At 34.4% G+C, this 18,011-nt stretch overlaps 2 protein-coding genes across 10 annotated transcripts; one reads left to right on the top strand and one right to left on the bottom strand.

Annotated features, from left to right (window-relative positions):
* Positions 1-1,987: 1,987 nt before the first annotated feature.
* Positions 1,988-11,197, top strand: LOC110615583 (protein ARABIDILLO 1). 5 transcript variants are annotated; one of them, XM_043956876.1, is made up of 14 exons: positions 1,988-2,163; positions 2,316-2,482; positions 2,669-4,082; positions 4,320-4,478; positions 4,562-4,642; positions 4,804-4,935; positions 5,610-5,737; positions 6,078-6,180; positions 7,569-7,663; positions 8,272-8,335; positions 8,656-8,831; positions 9,725-9,946; positions 10,460-10,544; positions 10,723-11,197. In XM_043956876.1, the coding sequence occupies exons 3-14, from the start codon at positions 2,730-2,732 to the stop codon at positions 10,918-10,920; spliced, it is 2,796 nt and encodes a 931-aa protein (XP_043812811.1). In that variant the 5' UTR covers positions 1,988-2,163; positions 2,316-2,482; positions 2,669-2,729; the 3' UTR covers positions 10,921-11,197. The 5 variants fall into 5 exon arrangements, with proteins under 5 accessions (XP_043812811.1, XP_021613226.1, XP_021613229.1 ...); XM_021757534.2 differs by having other exon boundaries at positions 2,316-2,397; XM_021757536.2 differs by having other exon boundaries at positions 1,994-2,063; positions 2,316-2,397.
* A 920-nt stretch (positions 11,198-12,117) lies between these two features.
* On the bottom strand, positions 12,118-17,651 carry LOC110615142 (palmitoyl-protein thioesterase 1). 5 transcript variants are annotated; one of them, XR_006350689.1, is made up of 13 exons: positions 17,336-17,651; positions 16,651-16,735; positions 16,005-16,056; positions 15,896-15,916; positions 15,743-15,796; positions 15,216-15,266; positions 14,918-14,980; positions 14,696-14,761; positions 14,405-14,443; positions 13,980-14,096; positions 13,794-13,886; positions 13,250-13,350; positions 12,449-12,587 (listed from the first exon to the last, which is right to left on the bottom strand). XR_006350689.1 is itself a non-coding variant. In XM_043956619.1 (13 exons), exons 1-12 carry the CDS (start codon positions 17,436-17,438, stop codon positions 13,333-13,335), a joined length of 762 nt encoding a protein of 253 aa, XP_043812554.1. In that variant the 5' UTR covers positions 17,439-17,651; the 3' UTR covers positions 12,450-12,587; positions 13,292-13,332. The 5 variants fall into 5 exon arrangements, 3 of the variants coding, with proteins under 3 accessions (XP_043812552.1, XP_043812553.1, XP_043812554.1); XM_043956619.1 differs by having other exon boundaries at positions 12,450-12,587; positions 13,292-13,350; XM_043956617.1 differs by lacking the exon at positions 13,250-13,350 and having other exon boundaries at positions 12,118-12,587; positions 17,336-17,644.
* Between the last annotated feature and the right edge of the window lie 360 nt (positions 17,652-18,011).

An 18,011-nucleotide genomic window follows, 5' to 3' on the forward strand; every position in this document is an offset into this window, starting at 1 on the left:
GAAAAACCTCAAAAATATTGATTTTTTGAACCAATAAATGTAAAATAAATATTGGTTGGTTGCTATATTATTAACTTTCCACTTATTTTATTGTGATCTTACAACATCACAATAGTTTGCTTTTAAGTTTCCGTACTCGCAATGAGTTTTAACTGAACTAAATTGAAATTAAAAGAAAATTGACTTTAACATAAATTAAAATATTCAGTTGCTTATCCGTTATAATTGAAATAAAATAAAATTTTATTTTAAAATTATTAATTAATTAAAAATATAAATAAAAATATATAACTATATTTTTTATTTATAAAATTAATAAATATAAGTTATTTTAGTAAATAGTAATTATAAATCAATATTAATAATAAAATTATAAAAATAACCATTATAAATAATATTTTGTCAATAAAATAATAATATAAATATATTATTTAATAAAAATTTAATTATTTCATTTAATTCAGTCATTAAATCAAAACTAACCAAAGTGATAATTAAAAAATTAAAATTTTCAAAAATTATTAACCGAAATCAACTGAATTTATATCTACTAAAATAGTTGAATTTCATTTCAATATTAGGATTGGATTATTTGATTATAGTTGAATAGACATGTAAGTAGGAGTATAAATGAATCGAATTAATTTGAATTTTAAAAAGTTTAAATTTGATTCGTTAAAATTTTTTTGAATTTAAACTGAATATTAATAAACTCAAATTTGATTTATTTAGTAGTTGAATTTAGACGAATTTAACTATTATCGAGTTTAATCTTGAATAGTTCATGAGTTGTTTAATTTTATTTATGTATATAATGAATTTTAATTTAAAATTAATTAATTTTAATTGAATAAGTATATGTATAAATTAGTTCATAAATTTATAAAAATGAATTATTAAATTTTAAATCCATAAAGTTTTTAGAGTATAATTAAATGAACTTTAAAAAATTTAAATTTTATTCATAAAAATATATTCGAATTTTAAATTTATTTCTTAATATTAATCTCCGTCAGTTTAATAAGACTATTTATGAGTCTGCTCGTAAATTCAAAAATAAGCTAAACTTATGAGTTTTAATGAAACGAATATTATAAAATTCAAATTTAACTCATTTACTAACCAAATTTAAGAATGAAACTCGAGTTTAATTTATTTAAAAATCTGATTCGAATCTAATTAAATTTTTATCAAATTAAATTTTAAATAACTAATTAAAAATTTAATTCATTTACGCGACAAGGGAGTTTTGTTCTATTGTGGGATCAACATTCTTCTTTGCACATTACACAAATCATATGGCTAATTAGACTCCATCACCTACCAATTTTGTTATGTTGAACGCAAATGGCTCTTAGTATTATAAAGTCTTTGGGGGCGAATTGTTGAGAGATGATACAGAGAGGTGGCTGTGAGGCTTTACCGTGGCAGTAGGTAGAGTTTCGATCTTAAGACCAAAACTATGGGCTTTTCTTCAAGGTGTAAAGCTAGTATGGATTTAGGATTCCGTAGAATCTTAGTAGAATGTGATAATCTCCAAAGAGTAAATGTCATCGATGGTACTTTTCCTTGTTATCCATCAAACACTCTTTGCCATAGAATTAGAACTTCTCTTATATTGAGAGAAGTCCACATGTATACAAATTGGATGGCCTCTTGACAAAAAAATATATTCATTAACACAATCTACCGATAAAAGTATTTTTTTCTTTTTAAAAATAAAATATATCACTAGTTGATAAAATAATTGTAATCTTAAAGAAAATGTATTAATTCTTCTGAAAAAAGGAATTTTGCATGAAGTCATTAAAAAACCCAAATGAAACCAATAATTTTTGAGAAATAATGATTCACATTTTTAATTGAACAGAACGTTCATTGATGGGAAGACAATAAATTGAAAAAGCTTGTAAAAAAGATCCAATTTTTTATGTAGGCAAAGAAAATATAATTAGAGTTTTATATTTGAAAAAAAGACTTGTATTATGCAATGGAGGTGATTGCCATTTGATACTGCCTAATGAGCTGGAGTTTCACACCATTTCATCCGCAGCCTCAATGCAGTAATTCAATCTCTTCTTTTGGCCCTTTTTCACCTGAGACGATCTCCCTCCTCTCTTCTCTTACATTTGTTGCCCAACAGGAAAGAAATTAGAGGAGAGGGTAAACATAAATATTTGAGGGTTTCATTCTTTATTCTCCTCTCAATTACCCTCTTGAATTCTTCTAATATCCTTCCTTAAAATTTTGTTTCTTTCTTGTTGGGTTTTCTCTTTATAATTTATTGAAGCTCCATTGACGCTTCTTCTATGCAGTTCCTTACAAGGCAACTGATTTAATTCCCAAACTTCGAGATTTAAGAGTTTCCATGGAAGTTTATAAAGCTTGAGCTCCCAGGTTTGAGAACGCCGTGATTGCTTTATCTGCAATGCATTTGTAACTCAAAGACTTTATTCGGCTATCTCATCGGTAGCCTCTTAGGGTGACTAATACAAATCTTTAATCCTGCGTGATTTATATACGCAATTCTATTACTTGTCTAGAAGATATAGGGGTTTTATTTTCAGTTAAAAGAGCATTGATTTCCTGGTCTCTTTCGCTTATTTGGGTTTTAAGTTTAAAGGGTATGCATCTAATGGGTTTTTATTTGTTTCTTCACTGGATATAGGAATTAGGTGGTGAGGTCCAAAGGTGTAAGTACCTGATACGTTTTTTTTTGTGATCGAGACATGAGTCGTAGGGTGAGGCGCAAAGTGGCAAAGAAGGGAAATGAGAAGGTAGTTGTGCCTAGTTTTCCTGAAATTGAGGATGAAGTTTCATGTTCATATAGCAATAAGGCTGTTGATTGGACCAGCTTGCCTGATGACACAGTGATTCAGCTATTTTCCTGTCTGAATTATCGTGACCGTGCAAGCTTGTCATCAACATGTAGGACATGGAGGGCTTTAGGCGTTTCTCCGTGCTTGTGGTCTTCATTGGATCTCCGTGCCCACAAATGTGATGCTGCCATGGCGGCTTCACTTGCTTCTAGATGTGTAAATCTTCAGAAGCTTAGGTTTCGTGGAGCAGAGTCAGCTGATGCAATAATACATCTCCAAGATAGGAATTTGCGTGAAATAAGTGGTGATTACTGTAGGAAAATAACAGATGCAACTCTTTCTGTGATTGCGGCTCGGCATGAATTGCTTGAAAGTCTCCAACTTGGGCCTGACTTTTGTGAGAGGATCAGCAGTGATGCTATAAAAGCAATAGCTTTTTGCTGTCCACAGTTGAGGAAACTTCTGCTGTCTGGAATTAGAGATGTTTCTGCTGATGCCATCAATGCCTTGGCCAAGCATTGTCCAAATTTGTTTGATATTGGGTTCTTGGACTGTCTTAATGTTGATGAGGTAGCATTGGGCAATGTAGTATCTGTATGTTTCCTCTCGGTTGCTGGGACATCAAATATCAAGTGGGAAATGATTCATCTCTGGCATAAGCTGCCTAACCTGATTGGATTGGATGTTTCAAGAACTAATATTCCTCCAACAGCTGTTTCTGGATTGTTATCGTCATGTCATAGGTTGAAAGTTTTGTGTGCATTGAATTGTTCAGTTCTTGAAGCAGACACCACATTCAATGCAAATATGTGCAAAGGCAAATTATTAATTTCCCTTTTCACTGACATTTTTAAAGGACTAGCGTCATTATTTGCAGTTACTACAAATTCAAGAAAAGGAAAAAATGTGTTTTTGGACTGGAGGAATTCAAAGAACAAGGACAAAAACTTCGATGATATTATGACGTGGCTAGAATGGATCTTGTCTCATACACTTCTGCGTACTGCTGAGAGCAATCCTCAAGGTCTGGATGATTTCTGGCTAAAGCAAGGTGCACCACTATTGCTCATTTTGATGCAGAGCTCACAGGAGGATGTTCAAGAAAGGGCAGCGACAGGCCTTGCAACTTTTGTGGTCATTGATGATGAAAATGCTAGCATAGATTGTGGAAGAGCTGAAGCAGTTATGCGAGATGGTGGCATACGCCTTCTTCTAGACCTTGCCAGATCCTGGAGGGAAGGTCTTCAGTCAGAGGCTGCTAAGGTGATATCTTTTGTGGAGTAGACAGCAATAATCATAGTTATTATGTGGGTCTGTCATTTTAAATAATGTTTAAATTGCAATATATAAAGTGGCTTCATCAGATTTAGATAAATTGTTTTATTGTTTTCTGTAATTTCCACTGCTTGCTTATCAGTCCAATAGCTTGCACACTCCTGAACTTTGATTTTCTGATGAAAATGTGGAATTCAATTGAATACATTATTTTGTTATATATAGGCTATAGCGAACTTGTCTGTGAATGCAAATGTTGCAAAAGCTGTAGCAGAAGAAGGAGGAATCAACGTTCTCGCTGGGTTGGCGAGGTCCATGAATAGGCTGGTGGCTGAAGAAGCTGCTGGAGGACTTTGGAATCTCTCAGTTGGAGAAGAGCACAAGGTTGAATATCTTGTGTTTTGTCGTATCTATTATCACAGGGAATATATTCTATGCTTCTAATTGCGTACTTGAAAATTGTTCAGGGTTCCATTGCTGAGGCTGGTGGAGTAAAAGCTTTAGTTGATCTTATATTCAAATGGTCATCTGGCGGTGATGGAGTTCTTGTACAGTCCTTAATAACCTGCATTTTATTCCCATGAAACACTCCCATTGTGTGCATAGATTCTTTTTTTTTTTTGTAAATCTCTTCTTTTGCACACAAATAAAGTAGCCATTGCATGATATGCTAATTCTTGTGCTGGTTTCTGTATTTTGTGTTTTTCAGGAACGCGCAGCTGGTGCTTTGGCTAATTTGGCGGCTGATGACAAGTGTAGCATGGAGGTTGCCCTGGCAGGTGGTGTACATGCTTTAGTGATGCTTGCTCGTAACTGCAAGTTTGAGGGAGTGCAAGAGCAGGTGCGTCAATTTCTATGTTCATAACTAGATGTCTGAAAGAAATATTTATCAATTATTACACCTCACCGTTGGGATTGTCTATTTGTTAGCTTTGGTTGCATGTCATAAAACGGTAGACCAAAATGAGATGGAAAAGCCTGATTTGAGAGTAAACCAAATTCAAATTGCATAACTACGTGTATTGTTCAAAGCTTTAATAAAAAAAATGTTGCAAAAAGTTTGAGGTTGTGGGGACAGATAAGAACCTGCTCACATGTGTTTCCAGTTTAAATGCCGTCAATGATATAGATATCTGATAGGGCATAGTGGACTTCAATGAGGAGATTATGAAATTCTAAGTTTGAAATTTCAGATGTTGTGCAACTTTCCTGGAATTATTTGATTATTATGGCATGTTATGTTGGATGCAATGTGTTTCCTTTTAAACCCAGCAGTCCCGGCTTTTACGAAATCTAAATAACTGTTTTCTATTCATGCGAGCAAATGCTACCTGCTTTCATGCTTAAACTCTGCTATGTTGATGTCTGGTAATTCTATGCTCTGTATTTGCGTGTGTGTTTGAGTTCTTCTCTTTTTTGGTTTTATGGGGCTGGGGAGGGGGTTGAGTTGGTGGGAGGAGTGGGGAATGTTGGGTTGATCTGTTCTATTTTAATTTGTCAACTTGGGTTTGCAAGGCTGCTCGTGCCTTAGCTAATTTGGCTGCACATGGAGATAGCAATACTAACAATGCTGCTGTTGGACGAGAGGCTGGTGCTCTTGAAGCACTTGTTCAACTTACGCGTTCACCACATGAAGGTGTCAGGTAATTTTTTAAAGCAGTCCTAATTTAAATTTCTTACCTAAGGGGCTTTTGGATTTTTGGTAATTATCTTTTTCTATTTGTTCCTTACGTATCATTATCTAATAATTCTTGGCCTTTATTCCAGCGATTTTTTTAGTGAAAATGTCTGCTACATGTGTTCTGTTGTTGATTTGTGCTGTTATCTTAGACACGTGTAATTCCACTTGTAGCAAAGACAGTAAAAAAAAATTGTATGCTGTAGGAAAATTGTAGCTTAATAATATATGGATCAAAATTTTAATGCACGTGAGCAAGATTATATTATTTATTGGTGGGTTTTATCTGATATATGCTATTTAAGATGCTTATTATACAGGCAGGAAGCTGCTGGTGCTTTGTGGAACTTATCATTTGATGACAGGAATCGTGAAGCAATTGCAGCAGCTGGTGGCGTTGAGGCTTTGGTATGATATTTTGGCTTTACTAAATCTTGAATCTTTTACCCTCTGAAATGGATAGAGTTGGCGTGATTCATGCAAGAAGAAGTGCGTTTTAGGATGTGGTTGCAGTTGTAGAGCACAACAAAGATGCTGTTGACTTACTTGCCTAATTATTTTCTTATTTACTAAGTGACATTTCTCCTGTCAAAGAGAAATACTAGTTTTGTGGGAGGTCCACTAATGACAAGAATTAATCAACACTGACAAGGCCTTTGGTTTTTCTTTGTTTAAGTTTATGTGTTACAAATTACAATATGAAAATGCTGGAGATTGATTCATCGAGGAGAAGGGTCTGTTTGATTTCTAAGAGGGATTATTTTGTTTTGCCTTGATGAGGTAAAGCTTCATAAAACTGAAGATGATAATTAAAGTAGTAAATACATTCACCTTTAGAGAAGTCACTGTCACTTAGACAAGGAGAAGGTGGAAGAAAAGAGAGGAAGGTGCTACTCCTTTGAAAATCCCATGAGGTTCTGGTCTCTAGGTTAAACAATCTCCTTTCTGTATGCATGAACAGCATTTACACATGCTTTTATTAATACAACAAAGCTATTCTATCTAATCTCTTCTAATCTCTCTCTCTCTCTCTCCCCCTTTCTATCCTCTCCTAGACTCTTCTAGTCTTTCTCTTGGTAGAGTCCCTCATTCAGGGACTGCTACTGACAGTCACCTATTGGTTGGGAATGGAATCATCATTAGGAAGTCAAATTGGACATGCATGCATCGATACAACTCAATAGGTTGACATATGTTCTTGCAACTTTAAGCTATTAATACAATGTCTTTTGTTTAGTTCTTTTATGTAGGACTTTATAAGAATTAGCAATATGGGTGATGATTTCACTTTTTTTTAAAATCTTTTTCCATGGGTAGGAAGATCAATTGGAATTCTTTTTATGCTATAGTTGACACTTAATTTAGGTGTCTGGAATGTTGGGATAAAGTCATTCTTCTAGTTTCTCTGAACTGATATGCTTGCTGAGAATCAATAAATGAGGATGGTATTTGTTCGGCTTATTTTACCAGAGTTGTTATGTTTGTGATTACTTAATTTTTGAGTTAAATGTATTAAATCATGTTCATGGCATCATATATGTGGCATCTTTCTTAATCAAAGTCGTGTAAGCATTTCTTTTCCAGCAGTATTTTTACTGATGGTTATTGCTGAAAATGTTTGAGATATTTATTTATGATTGTGCAATGCCGCCAATGGCTAAGTTCTGAGAATTATACAATTTCCTGACTTCACAAATTTTCTTGTGGATTTCTTATATGCAATTGCCAGATTGTAGCATATTCTATATTGTTGAAAGTGCCACTTCATGTTGAATTTTTGATCTTGTGGCTGTTAGGTTGCTCTTGCACAAGCCTGTTCAAATGCCTCCCCAGGACTACAAGAGAGGGCTGCTGGAGCTCTCTGGGGATTGTCAGTGTCAGAAGCCAATAGGTATGCAGATTATTATTATTATTATTTTAAAATTTTCCCCTTCATTAGAGGTAATGTTGGTTAGCAAATATGTTTTATATTTACCATCAAAACCAAGAAATCCAGTTCCCTTCACCCCATTGTGTGTAGATTGTTGAAACTAGTTTTGTCTTCCCAGTGAAAGGCAGATAAAAGTGTTGGCTGCACAAATTTGTGTGTTATGACACATATGGTTCGATGAAATGAATTTACAAATAATCCACGCGGTGTCTAATATGATTGTTATTTGGATAGAATGAACTGGGGGGAAATGATATAAATGCCCATTATTTAATTAATCTCCACAATTACTAACAGCAAGTGATCATATGAGAATGGCATCTCTGCATCATCAAAATGACACGCCTGCACTTGTATGACTGGATCAAACTATATTTGTCCTTTTTGAACAGCTAATTGCTTAGATTTTTTGGTCTAATCTTCAGTCCAATTTTATATTACCATCTTTCTTGACACTCTAATTCACTTCTTGTATATGCAAATACTTTAAGGATGAGATGCTGTTCTATTCATCGTTTTTGGGCATAGGTGCTAATGTTATTATGTATATATATGTTGGTCTTTATTAGCATCGCCATTGGACGGGAAGGAGGTGTTGCTCCTCTGATTGCTCTGGCACGATCTGAGGCTGAGGTTAGTGTTTTGATTTCCTATTAGCCAATGTCTACAATTTCTAGTCATCTCAAGCATTCTTCTGAGGCATATGCTAATGGGTGCTTCATTGGCGTTTTATTTATTCATTTTTCATGTCATGAAAAAGGTGCTTACAGCCTTACACCCTTACACCCTTTTTTGTTCTAATTTTGTTTTATTTTTTATTTCAGTATTCATTTTTAAGGTGTTTGGATGCTTCTATTCTTAAAATGAAGTGGATAACTACTTGAAAATTGAAACTTAACATCTTTCCTTGTGTTATTCCTGTTGCTTGACTGAAGCTTATTCTTTGCTTTTAGGATGTCCATGAAACTGCAGCAGGGGCACTTTGGAATCTTGCTTTCAACCCAGGCAATGCTCTGCGGATAGTAGAGGAAGGTGGAGTTCCTGCACTTGTTCATCTATGTTCATCATCAGTATCAAAGATGGCACGCTTCATGGCTGCATTGGCATTGGCATACATGTTTGATGGAAGGTACTACTCCTTTGAAACCCCATGAGGTTCTGGTCTTAGGTTAGCAATCTCCATTCTGTATTCCTGATAAGTTGTGTTGACAATCTTTGTTAAAGTACTGAAATTGCAGTCTCAGAATATAACGTGAAGTACTCTCCCTGTCCTATTATGATGGTTTCCCTTGTTTTGAGCAACATCCTTTAATATCCTTAAACAAAAGTCAAAAGGTCAAAGCTACTCATTTTCTCATGATATTCTTTCTGCAATATTAATTTTTTTTAAAAAAAAATCTTTTATAAGGTCATGGGGATTGGGGTGTTGAAATTGGGACCTCCCAAGGTTTAATACATGCACTTACTGCCGGGCTAATTATATATATGGCGGGCAAACATTTGCTTTTGAAATATTTTTACAACTGATGGTAAGATTGGAAAAGTTAACTTTAGAACATATGTCTGTGAATGCTGTTCCATTTTTCTACAATAGAGTCTCTCTGTAGGACTGCTTTTATGGAATGTGGGATAGATCCATGTTAATGAATTATAATTGACAGGGAATATCTTCTTCACTCCCTGTTTGCGAATCATCCCCTAATATCACCAAGAAAAATTGAAGGGGGGGAAACATTACTATGTTATTTCTTTTTCGGGGAGTTTTTTTGGCATAAAAATTTTACAATGGCGTGCTAATCATCTCAGATTAAGACATGTTTGGTGTTTATGCATCATATATGTTCAAGTTCCAACTCAATCATTTGTCGTGGATCTAATAAAATACTTCCAAAGAGAAGGCAGAAACTTAATTGCTTGATATTATTCTCTATGACCTCTTCTTATAACTTGTAGTATTTTTGTTTGTTTTCCAATAATGAAGCAAAGTGTGGTCAAAATAATACTTTACATCTCTTTATGCAGAATGGATGAATTTGGATTGATGGGAACGTCGACAGAAAGCACTTCAAAGAGCGTGAGCTTAGATGGGGCTAGAAGGATGGCTTTGAAGCACATAGAAGCTTTTGTCCTGACATTTTCTGATCAACAGACGTTTGCTATTGCTGCTGCATCATCAGCTCCAGCATCATTGACACAACTAACAGAGAGGGCTCGTATTCCAGAAGCAGGACATCTCAGATGCAGGTTTTATTTCTCTCTCACATTTTTGCTTTCCCAAAATAGATCCAAATCATTCTTTAAGTTCTTACTGTTGCAAGACATAAATTTACTATATTTGACTGCTTGGAGCAGCAGAGTTTAAGATTCGGGCGTAGGAGATTCGCTAGACAATTGTTGTTGTCTTGGACCTGGACTTGATTGTTAATGTAATTCAGTGATGATTAATATGTGTGGATATAAGATGATGATTTTCTGAGATGCAAAATTCTCTTCTCATATGACATCCCAGTTTCCTGGAGATCTTCTCTGTTCAACGCTTATGGTTATACGGTGTACCACATAAATATTCTTCATTTGAACTTAAAATGTTGTTCATTTGACTCCTAGGTTTATCTTCTCATGAATGAATTCATATTTGCATGTTCACTGTTATTTTATTTATTTATTTATTTTATGTGCATAATACCTACTAGTCTTGTTTTGATATTCTGACTGGGGGACCCTTTTCTCCCCTGCATTTCATTTGTGGGGTCTCAGTGGAGCTGAAATTGGACGATTTGTTACCATGCTACGAAATCCCTCTTCTACACTCAAGACTTGTGCTGCATTTGCTCTTCTCCAGGTATATTGCATGACATGGCGACAGCCCGAAACTGCATCTTCTCAATCTCTCTCTGTCAAAATTTCCACTTCCACGATCTTTGAGCTCATTATTGTTACTATTAATCTTCCTATAAAATTGGTTGGATGAGTGTTCCTTTTCTAAAGATTGATCATGTGACTCTGACACTTCCCTGCAGTTTACCATTCCTGGTGGCCGGCATGCTATGCACCATGCAAGTCTCATGCAGAATGCCGGAGCTACACGAGTCGTTCGTGCTGCAGCTGCTGCAGCAACTGCACCACTTGAAGCCAAAATTTTTGCAAGAATTGTGCTGCGTAACCTTGAGCACCATCAGATGGAACCTTCAATAGGAAGGCTGTCAAACCTAGCCTAGCCTAGAGTCGCTGATGGAGCCGTATCCACATATGAAGCACTTGCTTTCTTAGTGAAGGAATGATAATTCCCATGTTTTGTAATCTCCATGTAGAGAGGCCACCAACGTGCTCAAGCAATAATGCTTAATGTAACTTTTCCTTGGCTCCCACTGTTTCTCAGGCATGTAAAGGTGGTTTTAAGTGTCCTCTTGCTGTAACAATTCCTCGTCATATATTACAAGTACTTTTGGTGGGGGATTGCTATAGAATAATCATTTGCCCCTTTTCTTCTTCTAATTCTTAAGAAAAGAAAAAAATTTAAAATCTTTATTAGTTGTGGCATATCTTCCATATGAAGCTATTTGAGACTTGTCGTGGCTCCATGCTTGACATCTTTGCATTTGCTTATGCAGCTTCGCCATTTCCATGCAATAAGCTCCTGATTAATAACCCCTACTGGTGCTTCGTTAGAGTCCAAGTTTTGCGGAATTAAAACATTAAATGAGACCGTTAGAAAAATCTATTGGTTAAAAAAAAAAAAATTTTAAAAAATATTAATTAAAGAGTATTAGGAATAAATTTATAATTAAATTAATATTTTTTTATTATAAAAATGTTAAAAATAATAAAAATCACTTTTTTACCAACTCTTTTTTAATATTATCTAAAATTGTGCTTGCTTAGCAGCATTTTTCGCCTTCAAATTACAATATCAAACGAGTACTATGTAGATTATTTAGTATTTTATTTAAATATATATTTTTAAATTTTATGTTTCTATAATCATATTATAAAATTTATTGAAGTTTTTAAATTAATTACAATTTAATTTTAAGAATTAGTTAATAAACAAGTTGATTAATAGATTATTTTTCATTATGATTTTTAAATTATTTCACATATATCTAAAAAAGCCATACAGAAAGTTAGAAGGAACAAAAATATGCTATATAGTGATTTTGGAGTATTATTAGTTAAATTTTGATATTTAAAACTAAATGTTTGAATTTTTATAAGTAATTTTCAATTTATATTTATATAAATTTATTCACTTTTTTCTAATTTAACTGAATTTTTAATTGAAAAAAAAAGGCTGATTTTAGAAATATATAATGTGATGAGTATATAATACCTGAAATTGTGAACTTAAAAATTCTTAAAAGTAGCAAAAATAATTTAACTACATTTTTATTATGATACAAAATTTTAACAGTTCATTTAAAAATATTAAAATAAAATTTGTAATTAATATATTTAAAAAGTCTTCTTAATAATGAATAAGAATACCAAACAGAACACGGATTCCATCTTTTGAATATTGTGGGTAGCAACCCAATATAGGTAGCCAATACGATAAGAACACGGATTCCCCCCACCTAAGTTGTAGTAATGATAATGATAGTCGTTGTGCAACTGCCGGTGCTTACAGAATGTGCAGCAAAGCTTGATCCTCGTTGAGTCCAAGTAGCTCAACAAAGAAGTTCCTGATTGATGAAACCCATCTACAAGCTGAATGTTCTGTTTTTATCTGCTGGTGTGATGCTTGGTTCTCCAGATATGGCACTATATACTTCTTCATATCCTTTTGAGAGATTTCAAGGTGATTTCCTGAGACATTAATGAATTTAACTTTTCCCTCTTCATCCAGTGTTTTCAATCCAATCCAATCTTCAGTGTAGAGCTTAGTCTGCAACAAATACATGATGGTAAAAAAGAATTATAAGATTCCTTTTTAATGAAATTAAAGGGAAATAGTAAACAAGCTACAAATGCTGCATCGAAGTGTGAGTAAGACACAAGAATAACAATATGAAAATTCTTTAGTATTTGCCTGGATATGTTCTTTCTAATGCCTGTTTCTGTCTATAGATCAAATGATCAATTACAAAATACAAATGCATTCCAAGAGCTCAACAGATACGACTTATTTGTCGTGCAAAAAAATAGGATTCTGCAAACGATGAACTTTTATCCTTCGAGCATTTATATGAAGATTTGATGTTAGGCCTTGAACTTGTACATCATGGCTGCAAGCCAATTTCTCATGCTAGATAATAGACCTTAAAGTGTAATTTAAAATAACAGCAAGACAAATAGTTGCTCAAATTTGATCTAAAAGACTTCAACAACATTAGAATCTTAATGCCATCAAAATGATAATGTTTAACAGATATCAAGCTGATGATAGTAACTAAATTGAGGACTTGAACAATATTAAATTTGTAATTTCAGGGTATCTTCTGGTGAAATGGGTGAAGTCCAGGAAGCACCAGGCGAAAGTTACTTCCAGGATTAATAATTTTCATGAAAATCCTGGAGAGAATTTAACAGTGTCACAGGAAATCTTACATCTAAAGTAACTGGAGTAATTGGAAGAAAACGGAGAATTACTTCTTCAGGGTCTTGGGGTAAACACATCTGATTGAAGTGTGCTAATTATCAAACAAGTCCTGTGTGTACCCAAAGGACCTAATCAGTTTAAATGTTTTCACGCTGATTTCAGTAATAGATAAGATACTTCTCTAGCTTTAAAGAAAGACGAGATCATACGTTTCTCTCTCTGTGTGTGCACATGCAAACCGTTTTTGTTCTGGCAATTAGATAGTAAACCCCTCCCTCTTTTTTTATTATTATTATTTTTAATTTTTAATAATCTAATCTTAGTTGAAAGATTTATTTGCATGCAGATTCCAAGAAAATCCAAATGATTTTTGTTAATTCCTTGTGCCATGGAAAAGGAAGAACTAAATGATACTTTTCTGACAGTTTGAAGTATATAAAGAAGCTTCACCTGGCTATTGATCTAATGCACCTTTAGCACAAAGTTCAATTTCAGCAGCCTAGCACCTGACCCTCTTTCTATTCAGGTATCAAAACAAAATACGAGAATTACCTCTTGCGCAGGCAGAACAGGAGTAAACGCTCCATCTGGATAATACCCAAACCAGGCGGTTTCCTTTGGTATCAAAACTGTATCATGCTCAAACTGATAGGATCGACGAGCTCATCAGAACGATTATTAACCATATTATTTGAATTAGAATAAAAGAATGTTAGAGAAACTTATAATTTAACTGACCATGATTAAAACCAAATTTTCTAAGCGAGTGAAACGTTCCTTGTAAGTAGAATTTTTTATGATTTCATTATTAAGCTTGGGAAGAAACTTGCACCCTTTAAGATAGTCAGCAATGTCCTGCGAAGTAAATAGTTCTTACTTTTATGGTTTAAGAAAATAAGTTCGAGGGAAAATAATTGAAACATGTTAAGGGAAATGCAAAAGAATTGACATCTTGATCCAGAAATGAATGAAATAATAATAGAAAAAGAATTGCAGGAAGTAACCAATTGTAATCCAAGATAGTAATCCTTTTTCTTTTCATTTTTTTCCAAATATTTTGCTTTTTCACAAGTGATGGTGGGATTGAAGTTAATGAAGATTGAAGGTTAAACAAATAAGAAGAGAACCAGCGGTAGAACAGAACAGTTAAAGTGATGACTCACAGTTGGGATTTTGACATAACCACTGGGAGCCAAATGTTCCTGCAATTTCATCATAGATAAGTGATTCAACTTATACTATATGGAGAGGACTGAGAGGTGGCAGAATAATTAAGGGTCAAAGGAAGTAGGAAACAATGAAGTCATCTGTCCATGGTAAAAACAAAATCAAATCACAAGTAGTACCAGAGCATGTGGTTTTTTCAAGGCAATTGTTACTGACATGATACAGATTATGCCTTTCGCTTCCCATTTCAATGCATTAAACATTCATAAAATAATTTATAATTATACCTGGACATAGCTGCTGTAGATCTCTATCCGGATTAAAACATCCACAAGAATGCATACAAGGCCTGACTGCAAAAACAGGACACTTCAAACTAGACAGGACTAGAAGTTTAACAACAGAAGTTCAAACATTATTGGAGCCCTGTTTAACTAGTGGCCTTTATTTAAACCAAAATAAATTAAATGGAACAATTAACTGAGTAGGATTATGGAACCAGCACTTACTCCACAGAATGGAACTGAAGCAGTACCAGCATGAGGGCCTCCCAGTGAAATAAAATTCTTAACCTGTTACAGACATACATACACATGCAAACACAGCAAAGGACTTGTAAATGGAAGTAACAATGATGACAGGTTTAGAGGGGCCATCCCAAATGATGACATGACATGGGATGATTTAAATCTGGTGTGGAGCATCATCTAAATTGTGGAGCCAGACACCAGATATCCAGACATGAGTTGAAATAGAAGATGCAACATAAATACAAGTTTTTTTTTCCTTCTACAAATTAGTACTTACAGCAGGTCCTCCTTCACAAAATTCAATCATTCCTCGACCAACCATGTTCCCCTGTAAAGTAGAATGATGATGAAAAATGTTGATTTTTTATGCTAACCATAAGACAGATCCAAGAGCTGAACAATGGAAACTAGACAATTGAAATGACCATGAAAATCCAAACAATAAAGGAGAATCAAGATGAAGGATGGTGTCATATATTGTGCAGTTAATCCCATGGTAAATACAACTCCCTTCAATTATGTACACTTGTAAAAACTTATGCATGAGGGATCAAGCATATCTCATCAGAATGCAAAACCTATTAAGATGCATTCAATTTAGAAATAGGTGAATTAATAAACAAATCAATTTCAAAAACAAATTGCAAAAGTTAAAGAGGGAAAATATAAGAAAGTAGAGAAAAGAGAAGGCAGGGCCATGCTCCAAAATGCTCCACCTGGAAAGAAAATATTCATCCAAATGGCGAACAATCAAATAAGTATGCAATATGAAGCAACGAAATTGTTTACTTCCTTCCTAATCACCTGAGAAAGTCCAACTATGTTGTAACCATTGGCGAGTTCACTCATGCTCTTCACCTGTAAAATAAAAGAGAAACCTTGTTTGATGGCAAATTAAACTTGAAGTGGCAAAACAACACAGCAACATCAAAACAGGCTTCCAAATAGCTTCCCCACCTTTTCACAAGCAATTGCTGTCTGCAATCACAATTTTAACAAAATACTGTCAAATTGTGAGATTCGGCCCTGTCAATGACATGAGCTCAAACAGTAATTCAAATGTCACCTGTTCAATAAGGGGTGTAGTCCATGAATCCCATGATCCATCTCCAATTTCTCTGCATAAAGGAAATGACAAGCAAATTACTACATTCAGGATTTGGACAAGCAAAAAAATTTGCATCTTAAATGGCCCTTCAAAACTTTTTTTTTTTTTTGGGGGGGGGGGGGGGTTGTGGGTGGGTGGGTGAAGGGTGGAGGGGAAGCAAAGGCATCCAGCTACACTACAAAACTAACATGTGTATTTGGCAATGTGGTTTGAGTGCACTTTTTGCACTTTAAAATTCAGGTTTGATCCACTTCCGATAGCAGTATCAATTCAATGTTTCCGACAGTTAGGTAAAAAAACAGTTCTTCCTCCTATCCAGAAGAAGAGGAAAAAGGAAAAGTGGGTGAAACCACAATTTCAAGCAGAGACTAAGTACAAGCAATAGATTTGTGCAATTTATTGCTATACAGAAGCAAACTTAGCTCCTGCATCACCCCACCTCGCTAGAGTCCCATGAACTGTGTCCCCAGCGCCTACGAACAGATTGAAAGTATAGTTGATTGCTAACTTATGTGTATGAGACTTAGGTAGGTCACCAATAAGATAAATTAATTTAACGATGGTCACTTTTGATTAACATAGCGATGCACAAGTTATAGCATACAGGCAATATCCTGGAGCACCGGACCAGTTGCTTAATAGTTCAGTGAAGCGAGTGATCCCCCGATTGCTGCATTTATCACCAATACCTGACACAAAATGAATACAAAATGTCAGTGCAGTACTATAATTGATAAATTTGATGCACATACTACCGTCGTCCTATTCGGTTGTAGACAAACTAAAAATGAGGTTGGAGACAGTTGTGATTAGAGATTTTGAGAAATGGAGACTATGATTAAAAGAAGTTAGAACGTGGAACGTTCCTTACCAACTTTAAGAGTTCTGTTCAGAATCGCTTAAACAGCAACAGTTAAATCAAATTAAAGTTTTGCGTTAACCATATAAGACCATATATTTGACAAGTTTTAATAAAGTTTAACTAAATTAAGGGGCCAACAGTTCAAAAAGAGAAGAATTTAGGTAAAAAATGCTAAATATTTCCAGGGCACCAAGTTAATCACATGAGTCAATATTCGGGCAAGTGTAGATTTACCCAAAAGGAGGAGACCTCCAAAATCCCACCTTAGGAAATGGCAGACAAACTAATCAAAGTTGCAGGAAACCAAAGTGCAAGTGAATTCCTTCCCCAAGTAGCGGAGAGACACAAGAAAATCTTGAAGAGAATGACGAAATATAATTGCATAAGCTCGGAAACAAAAGAGAAATAGAAGGCAGAAAAGAATTACCGTGCAACACTATGAAGGGAACAGAGTGTGTGATATGGATGAGATTGTAAGTGAAGCAGAGTAATAAGAAAATCGTCTTAAAGGAGGTTGGAAGAGGAACCATTTCTGCTTGAAGGCTTCTAGAAGACTGAAATTAGGATTTGCAGTTGAGATTCCTGGGATTCGGAAGATATCAGAAATCTCAGCTCAGTGGATTGACGCCTGTGAGCGTGAACACGAGAAGCTTGGAGAGAGAGAGAGAGAGAGAGAGAGAGAGAGAGAGAGAGACAGCCACCAGGGTAGATTGACAATTAGGTGACTTTTCCAGATGTCGATGAGGTACGTTTTATTTTCTTGCGGAGACTAATGTTAATGTTTTCTATTTCGATAATTTTTTTAATCTAATTTTTTTTTTTTTTGCTTTTTTCCAAATAAAATTAACTTTGGGAAAACCATAATAAAAACTCAAAATAAATATGTCAAATCTCAACGGTAGAGATGGGACCATATTGATTTCGTGTACAATAATTATAATGGCAAGTTAATACAAACGTTAACACATAATTATATTCAATTATAAAAAATAAAGTTTTTTAGTGGTTTTTTTTTAGGTTCAGTTCTATTTTAGTAGGATTACTTATCATCAAAATACTAAAGTTTGATTAGTTTATCTTCTGATTAGGATTGTTTACATGAA

This window comes from Manihot esculenta, chromosome 5 (assembly GCF_001659605.2).
Source record: "Manihot esculenta cultivar AM560-2 chromosome 5, M.esculenta_v8, whole genome shotgun sequence".
NCBI lineage: Eukaryota > Viridiplantae > Streptophyta > Magnoliopsida > Malpighiales > Euphorbiaceae > Manihot > Manihot esculenta.

Excerpts from the sequence above, each read along its gene's own strand:
- LOC110615142 (XM_043956617.1), bottom strand. The coding sequence starts at position 17,438 with ATGGTTCCTCTTCCAACCTCCTTTAAGACGATTTTCTTATTACTCTGC. Across the intron at positions 16,057-16,650 it reads GGTGCTCCAGGATATTGCCT|AGAAATTGGAGATGGATCAT; the intron begins GTATGCTATAAC and ends TCCTTTATGCAG. Across the intron at positions 12,588-13,793 it reads CTGTTCTGCCTGCGCAAGAG|ACTAAGCTCTACACTGAAGA; the intron begins GTAATTCTCGTA and ends TATTTGTTGCAG.
- LOC110615583 (XM_043956876.1), top strand. The coding sequence starts at position 2,730 with ATGAGTCGTAGGGTGAGGCGCAAAGTGGCAAAGAAGGGAAATGAGAAG. Across the intron at positions 4,083-4,319 it reads TTCAGTCAGAGGCTGCTAAG|GCTATAGCGAACTTGTCTGT; the intron begins GTGATATCTTTT and ends TGTTATATATAG. Across the intron at positions 10,545-10,722 it reads CTGCATTTGCTCTTCTCCAG|TTTACCATTCCTGGTGGCCG; the intron begins GTATATTGCATG and ends ACTTCCCTGCAG.